Genomic DNA, 25,708 nt, shown 5'->3' with positions numbered 1-25,708 from the left:
TTTAAGTCCAAAGGGCTACAAATTTACATCAATAATACGTGAAGGACGATTGGTACAATTTTTCCAAATTACAAAAGGAAACCCAATGGAGTTATGTCCCTATTTAAATTGTTTTAGACCAAGTGACTGTTTGTTTGGTTACCGTGATTAATTAAAATGCTCTTCAATTAATAGAGGCATATTTGCATAGAGTGCTTTTCAAATTGATAATGTATAATTTTGAATTTATGATGCATATTTATCTCTTCATTTAGTTCAAAATTTCTAATAAATGATTAAAGTTAATTTTTTTGGAAAATACAACAGTTGTTCTAAAAGCACCAATTTTGAGTTCGTGCTAAAAGTCCTTCAAGGGCAAAAAACCCTGCTCAAAATGATGCTCACTACACATTATAAAAGTGTTTTTATCCTCCAAAAATACTTTTTTTTTTTTTTTACCAAAAGTATCATAACCCAAATAGGTTCTATAGGAGTTGCTGCAATAGATACTTTGTATATGCTTTTTAGTTTCAAAATGCATCATTTGGACCCCTATCTATCTATGTTACATATCTATATTATCCTACTCTAGTATGAAAAGGAAATTCAACAGAATTTTGCCTAATGAAACTTTTAGTGCGGTATTTGAACCACCGACCTACAGACTCAAAGAAGGACTTTAGGGATTTTATGTCCCTCCTAATATCTAACTTGTAAATTTGTACCTATTAGTCTCTTTTCAACTCTTTTATTTAAGCTTTCATGTTGTTGAAATAAAAAGAGAAAAGACAATTTGTTTTAGAATAGCGAAGTGCACTTCCACAATCGGTTTGATAATGCATGTGTAGTACTTTATGTTATGTAATACGTCCTTAATTTGGGTTGATCTATATTTTTTTAAGTTATACAAAAGTATCAACACATAATCTAGAATATATGTCCCTACCTTAGTTCTTTTCAGGAATAGTGATCAACCTTTTCCTACTGAAGGCCTACCATCAATTTTTAGTTCACAATTTTGTTGGTCTTATTCGTTGGGAAAATATTGTGACCTTATAATTGCAATCAGTAATCAAACAGAAGGACATTATTGGCTTATAGGAATTTACTATATACAAAATTAATCACTTCTAAAATTACAATATCCAAAAAGTTAGAATTTTAAAGGGTGAAAGGGACAAAATATCTTTACAAAAAGAAGTGGTGGGGGTACTTGTTTTAGATAAGAGTAAAAAACAAAAAAACTCCCAATGATAAATCTATTATATAGAAAAGCCCTCCGTGGTTTCAAAACATACAACATGACACTCCATACTTTGAACTAAATTGTAAAGGTGACGGAATCCGTTAAACTTAACGGAAATGGATGAAATGACCAAAATGCCCTGATATAATTAAACAAAAGACAACTCAAAAAAATCATTTGTTTTATTTTCTAGATAGAGAGAATTGAGGGTTGAGGGATCGAACAGGTATATTTGTTAAAAATTAGGTATAAATTTTTTTTTTATGTTCCATTAAGTTTAACGGATTCCATCACCTTTACAGTTTAGTTCAAAGCATAAAATGTCATGTTGTACGTTTTGAAACTGCCGGAGGATTTTCTGTATATTAGATTTACCACATGGGACTTTTTGTTTTTTACACTTCAGATATAGCAAAATTCCCATAATAAAAGATGAATAACAAAATGGACTAACTTTACTTTACACTCTTTAGTTGTACCTCATATCTCACTTTGATCTTAAATTATAAATTGGAATACTTTAGTTTTGAAATTATAAAAACTGTCTCATTTTAGTACATTCATAAATGGGATCTAAAAACTAACAAAATACTAGTCATTTTTTTGAGCAGTAGAGTTGCACGTTGCAAGAGCAGAGAAGGAATATTAATAACCAAAAAATTTCTAAAAATTGAGGGAAGAAAGGATTTTGGAGGATCTAAAGCGGAAATTTGGGAAAAATTTAAAAATTAAAGTGTTATAATTTAAAATTTAGGAACTAAAGTAGGAATCATGGTATAATTTGGGAGTTAAGGTGGTTTAATTTAAAGATTAGACAAAGATTAGACACTAAAGTGAGAATAGGACTACGGGAGTATGGTTGAGGGTGCAAAATGGAATTAAACGTATTAAAATAGGACTTCATAACTTTTGCAAAAGTACCCTTCTAAGTTCTAATAAGCCTTGAAAGGAAAGCGTTCTTTGCAGCACGCTACTAGGTTTCACTGCCACATAAAAGCGTGAGATACAGTAGTGTTCGTGGTACCTCTTTTGTGGGTTTTACTGAAGCCCCGCGGTCTTGCTTGTGCCTTGTTGCGCTTGCTGCCCTTAACCAAAAATGGGGAAACACGGGAAAAGGCTAAGTCAGCAGCAGCAGCAGAAGCAGCAGCGCAGAGGTAGAAGAGCCTTTTCATACCACAATGAAGAAGAAGAGGAACAACAGTATATAGAGCAAAGGGATTCTGAAGAAAATGACGATGAATCCCAAGAAGAGGAGGAGGAAGAAGTAGAAGAAGACAATGAAATTAGTCAAAGCCCATCAAACAATGATGTTCCTTCAAAGTTCTTACTTTATCAACAATCTGTTCAGGTGAATAGTAATCAAAATAAGAACTTTTAAACCCCATAGCTGTTATCAGTGGATTCTTGAAGCCACAGTTCTTTTAAATGGTTGAAAGTTGTGATTTTTTTGGCTCAATAATCAGGCATTTTAGTTGATTTTGATGTTTGTTGAATGAATTGCAGTCACCAAAAGGGGACATAAGTTACCTGCAAAAGTTCTTTTTGATGTATGTGGGTGGAAGGATGCCACTCCATCTGCAGGAAGATTTCTGTGGCACTGCTCTTTTAAGGTATAGTACACTTATCTAACTGTTGCAATTGTTTTTCATTTTTGCACCGATCCTTTTCTTTTGCGAACTTGTATTGTACTTTTTATCTCATATAATAAGTGTGTTTATCCCCTTTTTCGTTCAATAATTGTTTCCTCTTCATATTAATCCATCATTTACTGAAAATGCATTTACTAAATTTCTGTCCCCATGGAGCATATTGAATGAGGATAATGGTTGTTAGTCCATATTTTGTTCAAAGAACAGAGAAGCATTAATTTTTGTAATAATATATAGAACTGCCTTATTTGACAATGTCTATACTAGGACCTGTCTAGACTTAGCTTCTTTTATACTATATGCATCAGGTGATTTTGGTACCTTGACGTGTTGTTTAGGTTACAACTCCGTACAAAAGTTGATTTTCCAACTTAATTGTTTTGTCAAGCCTACTGGTCTCTTGGTTATGAACTATGGATTTGCAGCTCTTTAGAAAATGGCACAACCAGGATATCTTGTTATTTCTTCATTGGATATGAGTTCCACTCCTGATGAAGTTTTCCAGGGCATGGAGTGGAGGAAAAATAAACAAGTCTCCATGAAGAATGAAAGAATGGCTTTACTTAAATCAATTTATTGCCTTTTTTCCCTTTCTTTTCTCCTAATGTTTGAACAAGAGGATTTGGTGCTGTCGGACTGTGTACTTGCTCCTAGCAAACAAAGTTGACGTGTTTGTATTACTATAAACTCTTGCACTCAGTAAGGTCGCCCTTAATTGAAGTTCAAGAGCACCGCATTAGAGCTCCTTGTGATTTGCACTATTGTTTATTTGGATTTATTGTACTTTTGAAGTTGTAAATTTTAAATATGACTCTGAGCCATAGCTAGCTCCTGGTTTAAAAAACTGTAGTCAGGGTCTAGGCATGCCAAATAAGTCTTCAGCATAAAAATAAGAAATTAGATTTTTGTTTTTCTTATCCTCAAAATTAGTTAATTGGTTCAAGTAATTTGGTCATTAATCCATATAGTTGCAAATTAACACTACTCTATGATTTTGGCAGTACAGAATGGCTTCGTACTGATGCAAGAAGAACGGCTATAGGCCTGGATTTGGACATTGAGGCACTTAAATGGTGCATGGAAAGCAATCTAAGCAAGGTTGGTGCCGATGTCTACTCCAGAATATTTTTGTTTCATGGCAATGTCTTGGAACCTCTTCAGGCTACGTTGGTGAACTTTGATCCTCAAGACCTTGGGCAAAGGATTACATTAGAAGATTGCAAGGATGGCCCGGATGCAGTTTTGGTGATCTCTAGTACACAGGGTAGTCTTCTTGGTGTTAGCCATAAGTTGATGAAGGATACTCGACTCCCAGAAAGAGATATAGTGTGTGCTTTTAACTATAGCTGTTGCTGTCTGCATAAGCGTCAGGAATTGGTTTTATATTTCAAATATGCACTGAGTATCTTGAATAAAAGAGGAGGCATTTTTGTTATGGATCTATATGGAGGTACATCATCTGAATGTCAACTGAGGATGCAGAGGAGATTTCCCACTTTCACAGTAGGTCTACTGAACAGATTCATATTATCTTATTGCCATTTTATTAGTTTTGAGTATATTTATCCATTGCCAAGTTTATGCTTACAGATGACAAATACTTCATTTTCTGTCCTTGTCCTTTTAAGCTGGTAGCTTTAGGTCATGATACGATACTACTGTTCATCATTCATAGTTTGTGCATGCAGATAGGGGCAGTTTCTGTTGAAAGCTTGGTCAAGCATGATAGAAAGCTTGATGTTATTGGTGATATTTTCGGCATTATACCATTTCCCAAAATCTCGTGGTGGGAGTCATGGTAGCCTTTTGAGAGCACCATTGAATGTTGTCTGCTATTTTTGTTGCTTTGCCTCAGTCATGCATCTTATCTATCTGAAGCTAGTTACTTGTCAATAGAAACAAAAACCTAACTGAAGCCTCTTCTGTGGAATCATCTAATTCCACAGGCTGGGCAAATATGCAGCCACAGGAAGTACCAATAGTACTATATACTGTACCATTGATATTGTAGTTTTACTCTTAGCTATCTCATTATTTACTTCCATGGGGGAGTCAAAGATAGCTGAGTTGCCAATTATTGACTGCACCATATTGGATGTGACAAATGAAACGAAATATCATTGTGCTTGTTGTGATGTGGTCAATCTCCTTTGATTTTGATGCCTCCTCTTCTAGTAATAATATTCCTGATATAATTATATGGTTATTTCATTTTTGTATGAATGATCAGACATCCAAATATGTGTCGCAAGCCGAAGCTCCATGCTCAAATTTACACTAGTTGTATTGCACACACCAAGCATTTTGTTTATATTAATTTCTGCGAATCAATTAGTTTTACAGGACTGAGGAAACAAGGTCTCAGCATTTGGCAGTTCTACTCTGCACTATTTATTTTGCTTCCTTTCCAAAGATTATGTTGTGAACTTGGTTTTTATTCTTGATTTGACGAAGATTATGCTATGAACTTCTTGCAGTATATCTGGGAGCAAGCTGAATTTGATGTCCTGCAGGGGAAGACCAGAATCAGCCTCCATTTTAATCTCCAAAATCAAAAGAAAAAGCTTCGCCATGCCTTTTCCTACAGCTGGAGACTGTAAGTTGAGCAGCTTTATCATGGCTTCTGAAAAATCTCTGAGATTGTTTAAAATATAGTAAGCTGGCACTTTGAGAAATTATGCTCAGCACCACAATACCTTATAAAAATTTGAGAGGAGAAATACATAATGAGGTAGCTAATTAAAGGTTGAAGATTTTCTAGATGAATAAAAAAATCACCTTTTCTTGTCCACTTATTGGTGTATGGGTGTCAAAATTCGATCCCCATAAAATTTTGTATTTCTGGTTAAGATTTCTTTCTAATTAAAAATAAACTAATACTCTTCATTCAGTAATAGACGTTTGTGGGGTAAAAGTTTCAGCATAAAGAATATTGGGCTTGGGAAAACTCTAGATTATGGTGTCATCTTCACATCACGTAATTATCAAGGTGCATATGAAACATATCCTGAATTCCTTGAAGGTTTATCGAGAAACTCAAGCCACAAATATGCATCCCGTGCTTATGATATTACATAATCTTTCTGATAAAATGGATTCAGTATTGATGTGTATCTGAAGAACCTTAGGCTCCAGCTTATTCTTGTCCTGTCAATGTATCAAATTTTGTTATGGTTCCTAATCTAGGGACCACTGTGGTATACCAGATACTATATGTTTGTAAAATGTAAGACTGGTGCTGAGTGCATTTAGGCTTTCTACATTATTTACACATAGCATAATGTGCACAACGACTTTAAAACGTTCCTTTCTCCTCAGGTGGTCATTGCCAGAAATCAAAGACTGTCTGGAAGAGGCTGGATTTCGGTCTGTCCACTTCTGGATGCGAAGTATGCCTAACAGTAAAGAAATTAGAAATATAGATGGGTTTGGCGTTGGACGAGACATAAAATATGAAGAAGTAACCAGTTTTCAACAACAGGATTCATGGAATGCATATATTGTAGGTGTTGTCTAATTATCAAGTAGTGGCATTTTTTAAAGCAGTGGTAATCATATGAATTTTTGAGCTGATGAAGAAACATGTATCGTGAAAAGATAGGTAATCAAACAGCTTTACTTGATTATTTGAGCGAATATGTTTCACATCCCTTTCTGGCAGCACTTTTCCACCCTCCCCAGATGTGCCCCAGAACTGTACCAGTTGTCACCAGCTAAATTTACCTTTTAACTCATTTCTCTATTTCTAATCTCATAGTTGATTCTTTATTTGTGGAGATCCCACAGAAACTTACAGTACAAAAAACTCTTATGTAATCTTTGAGACGCCAAACAATGTTATGCTGACTTTTAATCCTTGCCAATGATAAATGCCATGAGAGAGTTCAATCCATGTTAATTACAGGTGCAGGAAGTACTACTCCCCCCACCCCCCTCCGTTCCCCTTTTTGATCTTGTAAGAATGCCACTGGATTGTAATCATTAAGAATGGCTGAACCCAGTTGATGATGTACAGAGTTAGTTGAAACTGGTAATAACAAAGAGTGACAACTAATGCCCTCTTTTAATGCTGTGGGCTAGGGGGGGTGCAGGAGCAGGCAGACAAGAGGCAGAGGGGGTGTTCATACTTTGTTGGCTGCAATTTTAATAAGAGTGCTGCCTTTTCTCCCTGCAAAATACAATCTGATGAAACACATCAAAATTCTTTTTTCTTTGATCAAGTATAAGGACAAAAAGAAAATCGATTTGAAGTTGGAACCGCTTTGAGAAGCCCTGAATGGAGTGCTACTTTTCTTTAGTTTTAAGAGTAGATTGTTTTCCATGTCCAAAAGCGCGTGTGTTGGAAAGTGCTCTTTGACCGCCACCAGCTATGCTTCTCTTTGTTTACCTCTTACTTGGGGAGGCTGTTGGTGCCAAGGTTTGGGGAAGGTATTTCTGGTTCAGGAATGAATGGCACTGGAAAGTGAAAGGGTTTTTGGTACCATGGTTTGCAACAAATGAAAGAAATGAAAAAGAAAGAGTAGAGTTGCAGACTTGAGGATTGTGATCTTGTGCATTACAATCTTTTGACTTTTCCAACCAGATAATTTTGGGAAGATGGTGGTTTTGCCATTTAAGCGTGTGAGGAATCCGTGGTGTTACTTTTTTTTTTGTTGATAAAATATCATAATTTCATTAAAATCTGCGCTAATGACCGATATTACATCATCAAACATACACAGATGCAAGCAATTTAGATCTATGGTTTTTCTTTTAATGGTCTTCCTTTTTTACAGTACCAATACAAGCAATTTGGGCTTGAGTGTCGGCAACCTTGGCCATTCAAGTAAGGTTGTGGTCTGTACTTTCATCAAGTATTTAATAACAGGGACCCTTTTCAATACACTGGTAATTGCTTTTCCTGCAGTAGCTCAAGCCTCAAAGGCCCTTTTCCCTTATGGCAATCTTTACCTTTAAAATTCTGTTCTTGTTTGATTATTGCGAGGCTAAAGTTTTAACCAGTATATTGACTTTTGTCATATCGGAAAAGGCGAAGAGTAATAAAAGAAGGGGAACAAATTAGTGGCTGATCCTACTTTTGCAATAAGAAGCTTCTTTTTGGGTATCTTGCAGCAACTAAAGAAGTGGATCCTATGTGGATCTTTTAGCACCAGTGCTGATCTTGTCAATTAATCAAAGCTTTAGTAAAACCTTCACCATCAAGTGTTTCTAATTGGTTCCAAGAAACTAATGAACATTCTTGTTTTAGTAGTCAACAAACATTAATTACACGAGGTTTCTGCTCACCTTTATCCCCTTTCGATTAACCAATACTACTCCCCCCTCTGTTCCAAAATTTCAGTCACACGTTGAAAATCCAATTTCTTATCAATAGTGCTGTGATTGTGACGGTTAAACTTTAATTTTCGATCTTACCACTCAAAAAAAAAAAGTTTTAACTTTGTAGACATGATAAATATGTATTTTGAAATATTTTAAAATAGAAAGTAGGACAGAAATTTTAGGACGGAGGGAGTAATAATTAATAGTACTATGCTTATTCTGTTACTTGTGGCTGCAATCAATACCATGTGAATATAATCACGTACGCTTACATGAACCTGCACAATTTCCTGCTAATCCAATCTAATTACATCATTCGTTACGTCAATTTCTTTTTATAGTATTCTGCTTCCGATCTAGAAAGATGCAGTTATGTCCATTCTGCAAATTTGGTGTCTATTTTTACCATTCTGCTCGTGGAATCAATGTTGGAATCCCAACTAAATACACTATTACTATTCTTGCGCGCACGCAGGGAGCTTTGTGACTAGAGTAGGTCAAGGGTTGATGTATTTGTCTGTGATCGAAGGGGATGATTTTCCTACTGATTGATTTGGTCAACTTTTATTTAATGTGGTTTTTTACTAGAAAAATTTGTACATGGAATATTCAAATGGATTTTCAACGTTGCATGGAGAGCCAGTGAAGAGATTCACACACACTGGTTTGTTTGGATTGTAGTTTATTTACCAAAATATATTTGCTTACATCATCATTACAATTTCCAACGCACCTTTTTATCTTCCCAACTACCTTTTTATCTCACATACATCACATCACAAAAAGTGCTACAGTAAAAATATCTCTAATAATTCACAATCCAAACAAACTTATCCGGGACAAGAATATCTGTTGTTGGATTCAAATAGTCAGTTGATCATGGAATGGTGCATGTAACACCTATAAGACTTTGTATTGAAGTAATGCATGCCACATACATAAGATAACTACTTAGGGTAGTAAATTACAGAGTGTTTTATTCTTTGAACTTATGCATTTTTTTCCCTCTGACTTGTAGTCGCTTCCTTCTTACCATCCAATCCAATCATTTTCCGAACTTATGCTTCATTTCGAGAACGAGGGATTGTATGATATTCTGATATCAAGATCTCTCAATAGACCAAATGGGCTGTTGTTTTCAAAGGTAGAACTAGACGAATAGTTCAAGGAAAACAAAAAATGTTGGTTGGACCTGAGACGGACATTCAATTAGTTCAAAAAAACATCGTTTTATAATCATATCTAGTTAATTTTAGCTTTTATATTAATTTAAAAGTTTAAGTGGATATGTACTGTAGTGTCAGGACTCATGAGTCATAATTTTGCAAATATTTCTTTTACTTTCCACAAACAACTACTACACCCCAATACCCACCTTCCCCAAAAAGAGGGAGAACAAAAAATAATTAAAAAGTTGATGGCAATCGGCATCCAAGATTTCTATAATAAGACTAGGACATTTGTTTTATTAGTATCTTGTGCAGGTGCTCCACTGTGAATCAGCCAAGCAAATGCTTAGCAATGAAGATGGCCTCAACCAAATCTGGGGACTAACAAACATTTAATTAAAACATGGCCACTGTCTAGTCATTTGCTAGTTGCTACCCAAACTAATATGATTCCATGCACAGAGGTTGCTTTCGGTGAACATAAAATGGTATTGTGGACAGGCAATTCTATTATAGTAAGTATCATTCATGAGCAAGAAATGGTCAAATGGGATTTGAATTGGGATAAACAATCCAAAGAGTTTAAAGTAGAAGATGTACAGGCAAAAGATGAGAAAGGGAGATGTAACAACGGAGAGTAATTCAGATTCAAAGAGAGATGAGTAGTCAACGGCATATAATAGCACATTATTTACACGTTATTTACACACTGATTATGATTTATAACCGTTACTTTACAAATTTAGATGGACAATTTTTTACGAACTTTTTTTATTAATTTGATGATTCTTGTTATATGGTGCTCCACTATTTATCAGTTAGATAAATTTTGATATTGTCAAATTATCATCAAGTTTTGTTGTATTGATTTCAACATTGCAAGTATCATTCTCCTTTTAGCAAAGCCAATAATATATTTCTTGAATCTATACATATTGTTGATCAAAAAAAAGAAAAGAAAATCTATAGGATAGACATTTCAAAACTCATCAGTTAGCGATGATAATGACAACCCAAATTCCAATTTTCACTTTAAAGATCAAACATCATTTCAACAACTATTTCAAATACTGCCTTTCCCAGAAAAGGCCAACCCAACACTACCAACAAGTTTTTTGGGATAAAACAGCATTAGGATTTCAGGAAGTCATAATCAAACCACAAAAGCACACACACTGCACACACAGAGACACACGCAATCACCGAATTTGAGCCATCCAACGCCCTCATTTCACACATTCCAAGCCAAATGGAATCACCAACAAACAAATCAATCATCAGAACTACCAACTCAACCCACCTTCCCTTTGTGACCGTCTCCCCTAAACCTGCCGTCCCCGCTTCTAGTCTTCATCACTTCCATCTCGACTCTCCTCCCATGTCCATATAATCCCGCGACTCCCCTGATCCGTATCAAACCCACCTCAATCTTCACCCAGATATTGCATACGAATCTACTCCAAAGCTCAGCTCCTGCTTCTTCTTGGCTCTCAAGACTTGCGAAAGATCCCACATTTTATCAGTTCTTGATGTTTAAGGGACGCTTGTTTTGACGAGTCCATAGTACAGTATATTGTTTCCTTCTTCTTGCAATATGAATCAGATTCGGAATATCCTTATTTTCTCCAAATTCTTGCATATTATTGGCCATTCTCTTTAGCAATTCAAGGCTGTCATAGTCAGATTAGATCTCTTGCTTTCCAAGTTTTGAGCTGAGCTGCGAAGGTAGACAGCCCGATGAAGCGAACTGTCCACCATTTATTCAGTGTACTCTTCTTGTTGGGGGTCGTAGGACTGCTTTCCTTCAGGGTTATCCTTCGCCAGAGCTCTATTCAGCTGAGAAATGAGAGCCCTTTCGCGGAAGTTGCGAATTTTCGAGTAGATAATGAGACCCTTTTGAAGTATGCTGCGATTGATGTTGGTGAGCCTAAGTTGAAGCAGGAGATTGAGGAGTTGTTAGAGGGGAATTTTCGGAACCAGGGTCGTCATAGATCATTTCTGTCATCAGGGAAATATCGGATTGATGTTAGAGCTAGGTCAGCTAGGGGTCTACCGGTGCAGGTCCGTTCACCTGAGTTTAATCAATTGTGGTTGAGCTTTCGGAGACACTTGCATGATTGGTCTAGAAATAGGAGGTTTCAGTCAGATATTATGTTGGATTTGGTTAATGAGCTCAAGGATTTGATGGATAAAAATGGTGGTAAAACAGAAGGGTTGGGAAGAAAGTACAAGTCTTGTGCTGTTGTTGGAAATAGTGGGATTTTGCTGAAGACGGCGTATGGGAAGTTGATTGATAGTCATGAGGTTGTTATAAGGTTGAATAACGCAAGGATAGGGAGTTTTGAAAACAAAGTAGGAAAGAAAACTAATATTTCCTTTGTGAATAGCAACATACTACGCCTGTGTGCGCGGAGGGAAGGCTGTTATTGCCATCCTTATGGGGCTGATGTGCCAATAGTTATGTATATGTGCCAGCCTGCGCATTTCTTGGATTTCTTGGTTTGTAATTCTTCGCACAAAGCGCCGTTGATTGTTACTGATGCACGGTTTGATGTGTTGTGTGCCAGGATTGTGAAGTACTACTCGCTGAAACGGTTTCTTGAGATAACAGGGAAGGATGTTGAGGCCTGGAGCGCTGTTCATGATGGGGCTAATTTCCATTACTCTTCAGGCATGCAAGCTGTAATGCTTGCTGCGGGGGTTTGTGACAAGGTCAGCATCTTTGGCTTTGGAAAATCAGCCGCTACTAAGCACCATTACCATACTAATCAGAAAGCTGAGTTGGGTTTACACGATTATGAGGCAGAGTATGACTTCTACGGAGATTTGGTGGCGAGACCAAAGGTAATACCATTCATCTCAGACAAGTTTCGGTTCCCTTCTGTTACTATATATCAATGACATTGTCTTGATACATCTAGCTCTGTAAACTGGCAGACGTTTTGTTGAGATTACGTTTACCTGTTCTTTGGCAGCCTTCCACATGATAGGAGAGTAGAATAGCACAATTGTATTTTGAAAATCAGGCAAAGCATCAGCCCAAGAAATTTTGGGTGAATTGTAACAGTAAAATTGAATGAAATGCAAATTCTTATACTTTTGACTTTACTCAGCATTTGTTGCACTCTAAGTTTTTGGCTTATCCAGTTATTGTCTTGAGGTAGAACTAATGGTACCTAGAAAGAATGATACCATCTTCCCAATCAAACATTATGTAGATTATGACACCACCAATATATTTATAGATGGCCTTTGGACTGAATTATCTGCATCAGTTGGGAGTTGATTTCTTTTTTCCTGGATGATGATGATAGATCTGAGACGATCTATTGGCTTTCTGTTCGCACATATCAGTTCCTTCTATATTCTTTTGTAAATCAATTGTAAAAGATCTTTTAATTACAAAACAAAAGCTGTACAGCTGATCAAAATATTTTCCAACTATCCAGCTTCTGGAGATGTTGACAAATATTTTCTATCTATCTGGCTTCTATAGCTGTATGGTTGACAATGAAAAATATTTTCCAACTATCCGGCCTCTGGAGATGTTCCCATATTTAATGTCATCGTCCAAAGTTCAGTTTGTAGGATTTCTTAGCGCTTTCCTTGGAGATACTCTTTTGTTGAATTTTGGTGTCTGACTTGTGAATATCAGCTTGATAATGCTATCTTAGCAGGATTTTCATGTAATCAGAACACATATATATACCAGTAAAAAATGACTTCACTGTCTACTTTGCCAATCATGCTGCATGTTGGCAAAGATTAAAAGTTTCAGGAAGTGTCTATATTATCATACCCCAAGAGACAGAGCCTTTACCATTTTTCCTTTTTGGTTATTTCTCCAGTAGCTTAGATCATTAGAATTTTGTCTTCCAACAGCTCAATCATATCACAACAAGCTAGATGCAACAATTTATATTTGGCATACCATCTTGGAACTATTTTCTTAACATGATTCGTCTCTTTAGAGTCAACTGCTTTTGCATTACGCTTTCTTAGTTGAAGTGTGCCTAGGACAGTGGAAAACACAGTCGCAGGTACTTGCTTAAGCAATCCCTGTAAAATGTGCAAAACATTGCTAAAAAACATATAGTTTCATATTTGGGATCCTAGATTATAGAGTGAAATGAGAAGTAGGATTTTACAGAGAATGATACATCAGTTGTTTCTCCTGCTTAAGCATGCATAGTGGCATGAGCAGGCAAGTTGCTTTAATGTCTTGAATGTACTCATTAGTTTCCATCCCTCCAACAAGAGATTATGTTTGTGGCAATATTTTCTGCTAAAGCAAGCACACACTCATTGTTGTGATGAACTAAGTGCCTCCACAGGCTCAGTTGTTCTTATATATTTCCTCTAGAGGCGCTTCTATTTCAGCTTACAGCCTGATTTGAGACGAAGTTATCTGTGCGACTTGAATGAGTATTTATTATTTAGATTCCGGTGGCTCTTTAAAGTCCCACATAAACATCACAGAAAGAACAGATTAGGCACCATTAGGTAGTACAGAAGAAACAATCCAAATGGTATTGTGCAATATGGCTGTGAACCCTGTAATCAGCAATATCTTTCCATTCCAGACCAGGACAACAAAGTTGTTTATCGTGTGTTCAAAACAAGCCCCAAGACAAACGTCCCTAGTCCATATTGTCTTGTGCGGTGTCCTACTCCGGATACAACACTGGATACAAAGACAATTTTAGTTCATTTTCATTAAAAAAGCTCCAGTAATTCGTAAACTGATCGTGGATCTTAGTGTTCCTTTCAGACCAGTTCATTGAAAAAACACATAAACAAGCCACCGGTTTAACATTACGAAATAGAGAGATTGTATCACCTACAACTACACTTTTAGATGTTTGAGATAATTACAGCAAGCAAAATAAATCATCAGCAACATTTCTTGTTTAAGTTTTAGAACTCCAACCACCCATGTAAGTACCAACCTTTCCAGCACTCCCTTTCTAGTTTCTAAAACGAGAAAGGTGAAGCGATTTATCTACATACCTTCCCTGCCCTGTTATTTTCAAAAGTCTCTCCCAAAAAAAGTTGCTCTGCTTCATCTCTCTACTCCTGTACGTCGTACTCCACATCCTGTTCTTCATACTTAACTCCCACCAAGAACCTTATGCTTACCTGACAAAAGGAAAAAGAAAGCCCAGAAAACAGAATTCAGCTACATATTCTTCTCCTACCTATCCAACTCCATAGAAAGTTTTAGCCAGGCCATATGAAAATTTTTTACCTGCTGTGGATCATAGACAGCATACTCATTGTACTCAAGAAGACTGTCTTTGTGCTCCGAGGGAATTAGGCGGCCACAGGGCACCTTGATGTCATCCTTCCACACAAAGTGTTCTGATTCATCGGTTTTCTTTCGACCCAGACCTTTCACCCCCTTCTTCTTCTCTTCCAGGGACTCTGTATCCTGCTCATGGACAGGAGAGACTAGTTGAAAATCACCTACAGGTAAGCATGTACTTCTATGAAACGGGTTTAAGAAACAATTTCATGTACCTCAGGTGGGCTACTAGTTTCAAGAATCTGCTCCCCTAAGGATGCTACAGCCAGTACTAGGAAACCATCTGGTCTATCAACAGCTGTAAAACCATATCTAGCTGCTTCTGCTGCAGCATCAGAGCAGACAATGGCCCTGCCAAACTGCATAGAAATAAAATCATGAGCTTCTAAAAGAATAGACCTCTATGGATGCAACATCAGAACGGACTTCATTACCATATAACCGGGAGCAGGCAGTGAACAAACAGCAGGCAGAAAACCTTTGTGCAAGTGCCTCAGTAGATTTGAACTTCGAGAACCTTTACATAGAATATCAAAATTGTGTGAGAGCTGTAGGTGAAGTTCGAACTTTGAAGAGGTGAAACCAAAGAGAGAAGAAAATAAAGGAAAGCATGAAATCAAGCCTTACCACACCACAGGAGCATTTTGTTTGGTAACTTCTTTATTTCTTCAAGAGAGGGGCATGCACTTGGTTCAACCTCATAGATGTTCTCAACAGAGACGCCGTAATTCTGAAAAAAAATGAAATTTTTAGCGAGATGAAAACTCAAATTTCATAGCAGGTTCTGTGATTTGACGTCCCTAGACGGTCAAGATTACAAGAAGTGATGTGTAAATGATCTTACAATTTCTCCAACTTTATAAGGTTCATAGGTCCTCTCAAGATAATTTACTACCATTTTGTAGTCACTTGAATCTCTGTCAAGAGTAGAAATAGAACATCCCAGCTTCTTATACCGATCAAAGAGAGGATCATCAACAATACCATCAGACATGTCTCCTATAACATAGGAAGCTGCTGTAATGTCTCTGACAGTTTCAAACGCAGCTGCACCCTGCGCAGTCATACCAAGGATTCAGCTAACATAAATATATTGCAAGGTGCCAATATCTCGGAGAAAGTTCCCTGGGAAGAAATTGACTCACATGCTCTGCTAGATCACCCAAGTCACGGAATGTAAAAGGCCTTGTAGAGGGAAAAACTATAAACCATCTTTGGCTGAAATCAGTCCAAAATGCCTCAGCCTTTGGTCCGGACTCCTCCATAAATTTCAAATTTTCAACAAATTCCAGGAGATAACTCTTACCTGCAATTAGAGAACCGCGCCCGGGGGGGGGGGAAGAAACTCAGTCCTCCTTAGCGTAAGTACAGCCAATGCTCTTAAATGATAAATTACAGAAATGAGCCTTACATCTATTCAAATGCACATCTGAGAGCATTCCGATGGGAAATTCTGGGTAATCTAGTCCCATCTCCGTCAAAGCATATCTGAGATCATGTAATTAAACTTTAAATTGGTCTCAAAGTTAAAAAAAATTCAGCAACTTATGCACAAAGGACTCTACCTATAAATCTCTTGACTGCACAAGATTTTCATGAAATTTGCCACCATCGGATCAAGCTTACTATGCACAACTGCTAATCCAAGTTGCCTAAAGCCAATTCCCCCATGCCTAACTTCCACACCATCGGCCTATTCCCGTGGTGGCACAACAGAAACATTAGCAAACATGAGTGTCACCGCATATGTTCCGTATAAGAAATGTCTTAGCCTGATTATGATGAGCATTGATGTATACCATGTCAAGGGGATAGTACTTGCCGGGCTTCTTCTCAAATTTCTTCTCTCTTTCCCACGGCTCAAACTCATTCCCAGTCACCTCCTCGAAAATCTTAACAAACTCCATAATTGCATTATCAATGTTTTCCCTTTCGTCTAGCTGATCATCTGCCCTCTCAATGTCACCAATTCTTCCCCTTTTTTGATACATATGTAATCGATTTTCAGGTACAATGATTAATTGCATAATGTGGAAGCTGCATTAATTAGATTGATCAGTTTAAACCTGGAGACGGGTTAATAAATCCATAAACATTGGGAAAGGTTAGAGCAATACTTGTTTCCTCGTTTTTGATTGCAAAGAGTAAAAGCGCAATTGTACAGTATACCATCTTTCTCGAATATCTTCCCACCCTCATCTTGCAACTTTGTATCCTTATGGACACCCCTTTTTCCATAAACATTTAGCTGCAAAGGATGTATTGAATATTGAAGAGGTGAATTCTGTACTGCTGGAGTAAACCTTCTGAGTACTCTGGGTGGTCCACTGGGACGAGGTCACCTGCTTAAGTTGCTAGAGGGGCTGAATCCCCCGGTAGAACTCCGAATCTTAAGTCAGTTCAGGAATGAGAGAATATGTGAATTGAAGAGAGTATCAGTATGTCTTTACCAGATAATTGGTCATCCTCCTCATCTTAATGGATACACTGGGTATTTATAGGGGATTTGTTGGGAAGAGGGACTGACAGCACAGGTCCCTAAAGATCTGAGATGGTCAGTGCATCTGGTGGATTTGACTGCTCTTTACGAAAAAGGTTTGATGGGACATTTGCCAGTCTCAGACGGCGTGTGTCAGAGTAGCTGTCCATCAGATGTCAGGCGTATCAAGTGTCAGTTCTCATCTGTCGTAAGCGTCCATCAATCAGGTGTCACCTCGGCTAATGACCTGAAGACTCAATCCGAGGTGATACACAGGCTTTGACGTCCTCGATGAGCAAGGTGCCGAGGTGGGACCTCGGGAGGAATCAGAGTACGAGGCTCGGGTTATCCGAGCCGAAATGACCATCCTCACTAAGCCCCCCAAGCTTCGAGAAGGGCGAGGTCGTGGTTTCCCGAGGTTGTTCCTTCCCGAGGCTGATGAGCGTGTAAACACGCAACAGTAAGGGCACGTCATCTATATGGATGGGACTAATAGAAAGGTGAAACGATGGCTGTCAGTTTTGACGTCGGATCCGTAAAATCAGCCGTCAGATGAACAGCATCTTCATTAATGAGGAGAGAGAGTGGGCGCTCTAGGGAATCCCAAAGGTGCCGTCTCTTCGGTTTCCCCCAATTGCCTATAAATAGGGGCCCTTTTTACCGTTTCATTTTTCAGCAAAAATTGTAAATCACCTCAGAGCTCTGTTCCTGCGCTTCTTCACTTCGGCAATTTTCCAAACAGCTTCTTCAAAGTAAGTCCACTTCATTCTTCTTCGTAGTAATGGCCAGAACGGCCCGCACACACAAGGAAACGGTGAGGCCTGACTTTACCGAGGCAGAGAGGCCTGACCCCACCGAGGAGAGAACTGCTGACGTCGGGGATGGGGGTGCCGAGGCGTCTCACCAAGCCGGGGCAGTTCAAGGGCAACAGGATGCCGAGGCGGAGCAGCAAGAGGAAATCGAGGTCGAACCCGAGATCCTGTATAATGATGACCTCGGTAATGAGGTCCCTAAGGACGCAGGCGTACAAGAACCATCCACTCCTCCAAACGTGTCGACGCTCAACTACGGACAGATGCCTGCCTTCCGCAGTATCATGGGGCGAGACTCTGTCGCCGAGGTGGTCCGCAGGTATCCCTGGAGGAAGGACTACAACATTTATATACCTGAGCCACACCAGTCCGCCGCGTTGCCTCCGAAAGGGAGAGTGGCAATCTACGTAGAACAACTGGAGGCCGGGCTCAGGGTGCCCACGACAAGATTCCTCCGAGACTGCCTGAGGTACTGGGGAGTGAGAATCACTCAGCTCACCCCAAATGCCATTCGCGTCCTCGTCGGCTTCCAGCTGCTTTGCCGACATCAAGAGATAGAGCCCACTGTCAACCTCTTCCGCCGTTGCTACTCGCTCAAAAACAGCGGGAATGAAAAGGGCTGGTTCTACTTCGGGAACAAAGTTCCCAAACTAGTAGTGGACGCTCCGAGCTCAATAAAGGAGTGGAAAAGAAATTTCTTTTTTGTCCCGGCCGAGGACTTCCCCAGGGGGTTCTGGTGGAGGCCTCCCACCCCGATTAAAGAGACGTCTCCAGGCAAATTGGAAGAGCGCAACCTCCAAAAGTTAACGGGGTCGGGCCTCAGAATTAACTGCTGGGATTTTCCCGAAGTGGTACTCGTGAAAGGCGGCCTCAGCCGAGCCTTGATCAGCTCGAATCACCCCGTCCTCCTTTCGACTAGGCTGAAAAGACCTTGTACTTTTCCATTTCCCTTCTTTATGTATTCATGTTGAGTTCTAACTAACTCTCTCTCACTTGCTGCAGTGACAAAGATTTCCGACCTGATAACCTCGGGAGATGTCGAGGTAGCAAAGAGGGCACCCAAGAAGCGTAAGGATGCGGTTGAGCCCTCTACCAGGCCAAGTAAGAAGACCACCACGGCGACGCAGAAGTCCACCGCGGCAATGAGCAGCCGCGAGCCTGCCGTGATGATTGTAGGTTAAGGCTCACACACCTCGGCCACGCCTGGGAAGTCCAAGGCCTCTGCCATCCCGGTAGGGATTCCTATCCGAGGTGTGACGATAGCCAATCCACCTCGAGGTCAAGGCGTGACCGTGATCCCGGAGAAACCTGTCACGGGGTCATCACTGTTCAACCTCCATCACGTACCCTCGAAGGAGGCCGGGGATGACAAGAGGCACCCCGGGGCGCACTGGTGCCGGAGTGGGACATCAATGTCAACGACCGCTGTAAAAATCCCTTGGTCGCGCACGAGCTTCTGGTGCACTCCGTGCTGCCTAGGGATAATACCTATGCGAGGAAACTCACTCCTGCCGAGCTGATGCAGAGCGCCTCGGTCTCCTGGGCCTCTACCTCGGCTTTCTTTGCCGAGATGCTCCAGCGTTATGGGCATTTCATGCAGACTTACAAGCCACCCGCCGAGCTTCAGAAAAGGATCACCGATCTGGAAAAGAAGCTGAGGGCCACTGAGCTGGAGCGAGACAAGGCCGAGAAGGGAAGGAAGAAGGCCGAAGTCGCCAACAACTCCCTGATCACTGCCCTTGATGAAGAGAAAGGGAGAAGGGCCCAGGAAGAGCAGTCGAACAAAGAGGCCATGGACAAAGCCGAGGTCACTGCTGTGGAGGCCTTCCGGAAGTCGGAGTCCTTCACTCGCGACCTCGGCGAACTCACACGCCCATCCTTTATGCTTGGCTACACTTCGGCTGTCAATGATGCAATGCCTTTCATTTCTTCTGAGCAGCTGGAGTCCCTTCAAAGCGCTTCTCACTACAATGAAGATGTCAAGGAGCTGTGCGACCGTATGGCCGAGGGCATCCAGGCCAGGAGAGACCTAGCCGAGGTTCGAGCTGAATTCAACAAGTGGCTCCAGGAGTTTGAACTAGATGGTGAGGGCAGTGAAGGGAGTCAATCCGGCAGCGGGGCTGAAGGGCAACAGGATGCCGAGGCAGGTGGAGAAACCATAGGGGAGCAAGGCTCCGGGGCAGGGAATGCTTAGAGGCATCCCTTTTTTGTTTTTGTAGGCCGAGGTCATAGATGACCTCACAGGGAATGCTTAGAAGCACCCCTTTTTTGTACTTGTAGGCGTGACCTCGGTCTTCTACTTCAATTCAATGGACTTCCATGTTTTTGCAATCTTCTTACTTCAGTTCGGTTTTATTTTCTTTACTGCTGCTTTGTCCCCTTATTTTTCACTTATAACGAAACAAGAAGAAGTGAAAAATAACTCAAGACTTAAAATTAAAAAACACGTACCCCTCAAGGGCAATACAGTTTAAGATTTTCGGCATGCCAAGTTCGAGGCACCCGAGACCCATCTCGGTACGCTAATTTACAGTATCCATTTTGGCTGGACTCGACAACGCGATAGGGTCCCTCCCACTTAGGATTCAGTTTGCCCTGAGGTTCAGCTCGGCTGACCGAGTTCTTCCGGAGCACGAGATCTCCCGGGCTGAACCGTAGGTGTTTGACCCGAGTATTGTAGTAACCAGTTAGGATATTTTTATAGATAGCAACTTTGGCCGCGGCCATATCACGTTTCTCCTCGGCGAGGTCGAGGTCAACCCGCCGCTCCTCCTCGTTGACTTCGACAGCATACGCGGCCATCCGTGGGCTCGGCGTTATGAATTCGGTTGGGACCACAGCTTCTGACCCATACGTCAAAGAGAACGGGGTCTCTTGGGTTGCCGACCTCGGAGTGGTCCTGTAGGACCACAAGACGCTGGGGAGTTCTTCTACCCATGACGATCCACCTCGGTATAATCTGGTTTTAAGGCCGTGGAGGAGAGTGCGGTTAAAGTTTTCGGCCTGTCCATTGGCCTGAGGGTGTCCTACCGAGGTAAAATATTGTTTGATTCCCAGGTTTTGACACCATATCTTGAAAGGGTTGTCAGCGAACTGCCTTCCATTATCCGAGATGACCACCCGGGGTAGGCCGAAGCGACAAACGACGCTCTTCCAGAAGAATTTTTGAACTGCTGATCCGGTGATGCTTCTCAAAGGCTCAGCCTCAACCCATTTGGTGAGGTAGTCTACCGCCACCACCGCGTATGCAAAATTGCCTGGGGCCCTGGGGAATGGTCCGATTATATCAGTCCCCCACTGTTCGAATGGCCATGGCGAAGTGATGGGGATCATAAGATTGGTTGGCTGGTGATGCTCTGGGGCATGATGCTGACAAGAAGGACAGCTAAGGACCATGACCTGGGCATCCACCCTCAGGGTGGGCCAGAAATATCCGAGCAGCAAAGCTTTTTTAACGAGCATCCTGTAGCCGACGTGAGCACCACAAAGTCCTTCATGAATGTCTTGCAGGATCTTCTCCCCTTCTTCCGGAGTGATACATCGCAGCCATGGGCCGAGGTATGACCTCTTGTACAGGAGATCGTCCCGAAAAGCGTACCGAGCTGCTTTTCGTTGCAGTTTCCGGGACCCGACTCGGTCTTCAGGAAGTTCACCCCGGCTGAGAAATCGGAATAGCGGTCCCATCCAGGTGTCCCCTGGATAAATTGGACATATAACTTCCCCCACATATCCTGGCTCGGCCAAGACTTCCACAAGAACTGTCTTGTTCAGGTCAGAGAAGGAGGTAGAAGCGAGCCGAGAGAGGGCATCTGCCCTCCTATTATGTGACCGCGGTATTCTTTGGATTTCAAAAGACTCGAAGTGTGCCACCAGTTGGAGGACTTTGGAGAGGTAGCGATGCATCACCTCTTCCCTAGCCTCGTATTCGCCTAGTATTTGGCACACAACGAGTTGGGAGTCACTATAGGCCAAGATGTGCGCGGCCCCTAGCTTACGAGCTAGTTGCAGGCCGACAATGACAGCTTCGTACTCAGCCTCGTTGTTAGAAGCGGCGAAGTCAAATCTCAAAGCATATGAACATATTTCTCCTTGGGGGTCTTCGAGGAGCAAATATGCTCCACTACCCTCACTGTTAGACGAGCCATCCACATGTAGAATCCACCGCTGAGGCTCGGCAGTAGGAGAAATGTTAGCCGAGGTACTGTCCTTCACCTCATCAAAGGTGAGCTCGGCTAGAAAGTCTGCGAGGGTCTGAGCCTTGATTGCTGCGCGAGGTTTGTAAGACAGGTCGTACTCCCCCAGCTCGATAGCCACTCGGTGAGGCGTCCAGAAGCCTCTGGCCGTGATAATACTTGCCGAAGTGGTTGGTCAGTCCTCAAGCATATGTGATGGGCTAGAAAGTAGGGCTTAAGCCTACGAGCTGCATGGATTAAGGCCAGCACGAGCTTCTCCGCCTGAGTGTATCTGGTCTCCGGACCTCGGAGGACTCGGCTGACATAATAAACGGGCATCTGTACACCTTCCTCCCTTATCAACACGGCACTTATCGCTTCGGCTGTAGCAGATAAGTACAAGAATAACTTCGAATGTGAGGTGAGGTGAGTGTTGGGAGGTGGTGGAGATATTCTTTCAATTGTTCGAAGGCCTGTTGACATTCCCCGGTCCAGGAGAAGCCGTCGGCCTTTTTTAAGACCTTGAAAAATGGCAATGCCTTGGAAGCTGATTGCGATAAGAACCGATTCAGGGCGGCCAACCGCCCCGTCAGCCTCTGGACATCACGGATGCACCGAGGTGAAAACATTTCTTGAATGGCTTTCACCTGGTCTGGGTTTGCTTCGATACCCCGTCTCGAGACGAGGTAACCCAGAAATTTTCCCGAAGTGACACCGAAGACGCATTTCTTGGGGTTCAGCATCATCCGCGTCTTCCTTAGGACCTCAAAGACTTCTCTCAGGTCAGAGAGGAAGGAAGAGGTCGTCTGGCTTTTGAGGAGAATGTCGTCCACGTAGGCTTCGACATTTCGCCCGATCTGAGATTTGAAGGCTTGGTTGACCAAGCGTTGGTACGTGGCCCTGGCATTCTTTAGTCCAAAAGGCATGGTGGTGTAGCAATAGGTGCCTCAGTCAGTGTAGAAGGCAGTCTTCTCCTGGTCCTCTGGACTCATGCCTATCTGGTGGTACCCCTTAAAGGCGTCAAGAAAGCAGAGGACCTCATAACCCATTGTTGAATCCACCAAGGTGTCGACTTTGGGCAGTGGGTAGCAGTCCTTGGGACAAGCTTTATTGAGATCGGTGAAGTCGACGCACATCCTCCAAACCCCGGTGTCTTTCTTGACCATGACCGGGTTGGATAAGCAGGTCGGGTATTGGACTTCTCGGATTATTTTTGCAGGCAAGAGCTTGTCCACCTCTTCTCCGACAGCCCGGCTTCGCTCTGGGCCGAGGTGCCTCCTTTTTTGTTTGACAGGGCGAGCCTGTGGGTCAACATTGAGCTCGTGTATCATGAGGTGATGCGGGACTCCTTGGACCTCTTCTGCGGCCCAAGCAAAGACGTCCCGGTATTCTCGGAGGAGATTCACCATTCCTTTCTTAACTAAGTTGGGCAAATAGGTGCCGACACGGATCGTTTGGTCCGGATTTAAGGGGTTCAGGGGAATCTCCTCCACCTCATCTCCGGCTTCCAGCCTTTGGAGTTTCACCGTTTGCTGAGGATCGATGCAATCAATCGAGAGAATGTCTGACCTCTTTTCAGACCTCGCATTGGAGGTGGATGGGGAGGCTGCTTGTAGAGTGGCGAGGTAACACTCCCGGGCTGCACAAACGTCGCTGCTGACCTCGGCAACCCCCGCGGGAGTAGGGAACTTAAAGCTCAGGTGATAAGTGGAATATACCGCCCGCAGAGCATTAAGCGTGGGCCGACCTAAGAGAAGGTTGTATTGGGAGTCGGCCCTTACCACGGCGAAGTTGACCGGAATGGTCCGGCATCGGGGTTGGCACCCCACGGTTACCGTCAGGGTCACCATTCCTTCGGGATGCACAACATGTCCCCCGAAGCCTATAAGAGGAGTCCTTACCGGGGTCATGCTTTCCCTAGCCAGTTTGAGGTTATCAAACGTGCGAAGGTACATGACGTCCACTGAACTCCCCGGGTCAATGTAGACATTCTTCACGATATAGTTATTGGTGAGCACCTCAATCACCAAAGCTTCGTGACTGCTCGAAGCAGCTGGGACGGGGTCGCTAGGCCCGTAAGTAATCACTTCGGACAGGCGGGAGCTGGACTCGGCCTGATCCGGGTTAGCTTGCCTGTAGGTCCTCTTTCGGGAGTTTTGGCTGTCTCCTCCCGTCGGACCTCCGGCAATGGTATTGATGACCCCGGCTATGTTGGGTCCGTACCCTAATCCTTGTCCTGAGAATCCGTCTCGGGGAGGCCTTTTTGTCTCCCTAGGATCCTCTGGAGGCCTGCAACTGCTCCTGGAGGGCCGCCTTTCGTCTCGGCGTTGATCACCCCGGTTATCCCGTCGGGGTTCGTTACGTTGCTGACCTCCAGCTCGGCGGATGAACTACTTCAAGTGCCCCTGTCTAATGAGGTTCTCGATCTCCTTCTTGAGATCGTTGCAGTCCTCAGTTTCGTGCCCGATATCTCGGTGATACAGACAGTAGAGGTTCGAGTTCCTCTTGTCTCTGCTGCTGTACATCTTGGGAGGGGCCTTCCCGAGGTTGTTTTGTTCCATTACAGACAGCACGCGAGATCGGGAGGTGTTCAAGGGAGTCAGTTCGGACTCAGGAATGGGCGTCTTCCCCTTGGAGATCCTATCGAACACACTACGGCGATCTCGGCCGGGACTCTGGAAGTCGCTTCCTGTCCCTGTTTCACTTCGGCCAAGCTCCTTCCCTCTTCGGGGGTCAGCCCTCGGGCGAGCAGCTTGGCCTTCTTTCTTCATGCGATTGAGGTCCTCGGCTTGTATGCCCTTTTCGACCTTCGACCACAGCTCGTGGAGGGTGCGGGGATATTTCTTGTGAATCCCCGTGTTGAACACCCCGGAAACGAGCCCATGGGTGAAAGCGGCGATGGTAACCTGCTCATTAGGATCAGGTATCTGCACGCTTTCTTCATGGAACCTCTGAACATACGACCGAAGTGACTCACCCGAGTTCTGCTGCACGTTCAGCAAGTAAGCCGAGGTCCTGGTCGTAGGTCGGGAAGAGACGAATCGGTGGAGAAATCTTTCCACCAATTCTCCTAGGGTTGAGATGCTCTTAGGTTCTAATCCCCAGAACCATTTTCGAGTTGTCCCCTGGAGGAATACTGGGAAGGCTCGGCATATAACGGGGTCAGGGATGCAATATAAGCGGAAGGCCGAGATGAAGGCATGGACATGATCCTCGGGATCACCCCGGCCGTCATAAGATGGAATTGAGGGAAGCTTGAAATTGGGAGGAAGCCTCTCCTCGTTGATATCGTCAGTGAAGGGCGGGGCCCTCATATAATTCACCCCGGGTATTCCCAGGGGTCGAGGTTCCTCCTCAGGTCGTCGCCCTAGGAGTCCTCGGGAAAATGCCTTGGTCATGGAAGCTACCTTAGAAGTGGCCTTAGAAAATGCACGCTTCGAAGCACTTCGGCTGAGGCGTCTCCCATCAGATTCCTCGTCAGATGAACCTTCAGGGGATCCTTCTGACTTCCTTTTGGAGGACTCAGCTTTCTGTTTGCCCTGCCTTTTTAGGTACCTCCCCAACTCCTCAAAGAT

The 25,708-nt window shown here is 42.5% G+C and overlaps 3 protein-coding genes across 3 annotated transcripts; 2 read left to right on the top strand and 1 right to left on the bottom strand.

The window, feature by feature from the left end:
• Positions 1 to 2,279: 2,279 nt before the first annotated feature.
• On the top strand, positions 2,280 to 6,642 carry LOC113779759. The gene is made up of 5 exons (XM_027325474.1): positions 2,280 to 2,573; positions 2,729 to 2,835; positions 3,876 to 4,377; positions 5,352 to 5,470; positions 6,193 to 6,642. The coding sequence occupies exons 1-5, from the start codon at positions 2,322 to 2,324 to the stop codon at positions 6,389 to 6,391; spliced, it is 1,179 nt and encodes a 392-aa protein (XP_027181275.1). The 5' UTR covers positions 2,280 to 2,321; the 3' UTR covers positions 6,392 to 6,642.
• A 3,960-nt stretch (positions 6,643 to 10,602) lies between these two features.
• LOC113749695 (beta-1,6-galactosyltransferase GALT29A-like) lies at positions 10,603 to 12,473 on the top strand. Its single transcript, XM_027293524.1, has one exon. The coding sequence runs from the start codon at positions 11,103 to 11,105 to the stop codon at positions 12,264 to 12,266; it is 1,164 nt and encodes a 387-aa protein (XP_027149325.1). The 5' UTR covers positions 10,603 to 11,102; the 3' UTR covers positions 12,267 to 12,473.
• A 1,962-nt stretch (positions 12,474 to 14,435) lies between these two features.
• LOC113772977 (putative poly [ADP-ribose] polymerase 3) lies at positions 14,436 to 17,144 on the bottom strand. The gene is made up of 12 exons (XM_027317489.1): positions 17,121 to 17,144; positions 16,788 to 16,918; positions 16,470 to 16,707; positions 16,236 to 16,363; positions 16,082 to 16,158; positions 15,816 to 15,976; positions 15,515 to 15,724; positions 15,298 to 15,400; positions 15,105 to 15,187; positions 14,886 to 15,029; positions 14,614 to 14,796; positions 14,436 to 14,504 (listed from the first exon to the last, which is right to left on the bottom strand). Exons 1-12 carry the CDS (start codon positions 17,142 to 17,144, stop codon positions 14,436 to 14,438), a joined length of 1,551 nt encoding a protein of 516 aa, XP_027173290.1.
• Positions 17,145 to 25,708: the final 8,564 nt, after the last annotated feature.

The sequence above is a fragment of the Coffea eugenioides genome, chromosome 1 (assembly GCF_003713205.1).
Source record: "Coffea eugenioides isolate CCC68of chromosome 1, Ceug_1.0, whole genome shotgun sequence".
NCBI lineage: Eukaryota > Viridiplantae > Streptophyta > Magnoliopsida > Gentianales > Rubiaceae > Coffea > Coffea eugenioides.
The sequence above is the reverse complement of the archived record's forward strand: the minus strand, read 5'-3'. Positions and strand labels throughout refer to the sequence as shown.

Bases quoted from the DNA above. Each gene is read 5' to 3' on its own strand.
- LOC113779759 (XM_027325474.1), top strand. From the start codon at position 2,322: ATGGGGAAACACGGGAAAAGGCTAAGTCAGCAGCAGCAGCAGAAGCAG. The intron at 2,574-2,728 runs GTGAATAGTAAT...AATGAATTGCAG, and splicing joins TTTATCAACAATCTGTTCAG to TCACCAAAAGGGGACATAAG. The intron at 5,471-6,192 runs GTAAGTTGAGCA...CTTTCTCCTCAG, and splicing joins TTTTCCTACAGCTGGAGACT to GTGGTCATTGCCAGAAATCA.
- LOC113749695 (XM_027293524.1), top strand. From the start codon at position 11,103: ATGAAGCGAACTGTCCACCATTTATTCAGTGTACTCTTCTTGTTGGGG.
- LOC113772977 (XM_027317489.1), bottom strand. From the start codon at position 17,144: ATGAGGAGGATGACCAATTATCTG. The intron at 15,725-15,815 runs GTGAGTCAATTT...ATGACTGCGCAG, and splicing joins TGGGTGATCTAGCAGAGCAT to GGTGCAGCTGCGTTTGAAAC. The intron at 14,797-14,885 runs GTACATGAAATT...GTCCATGAGCAG, and splicing joins AAACTAGTAGCCCACCTGAG to GATACAGAGTCCCTGGAAGA.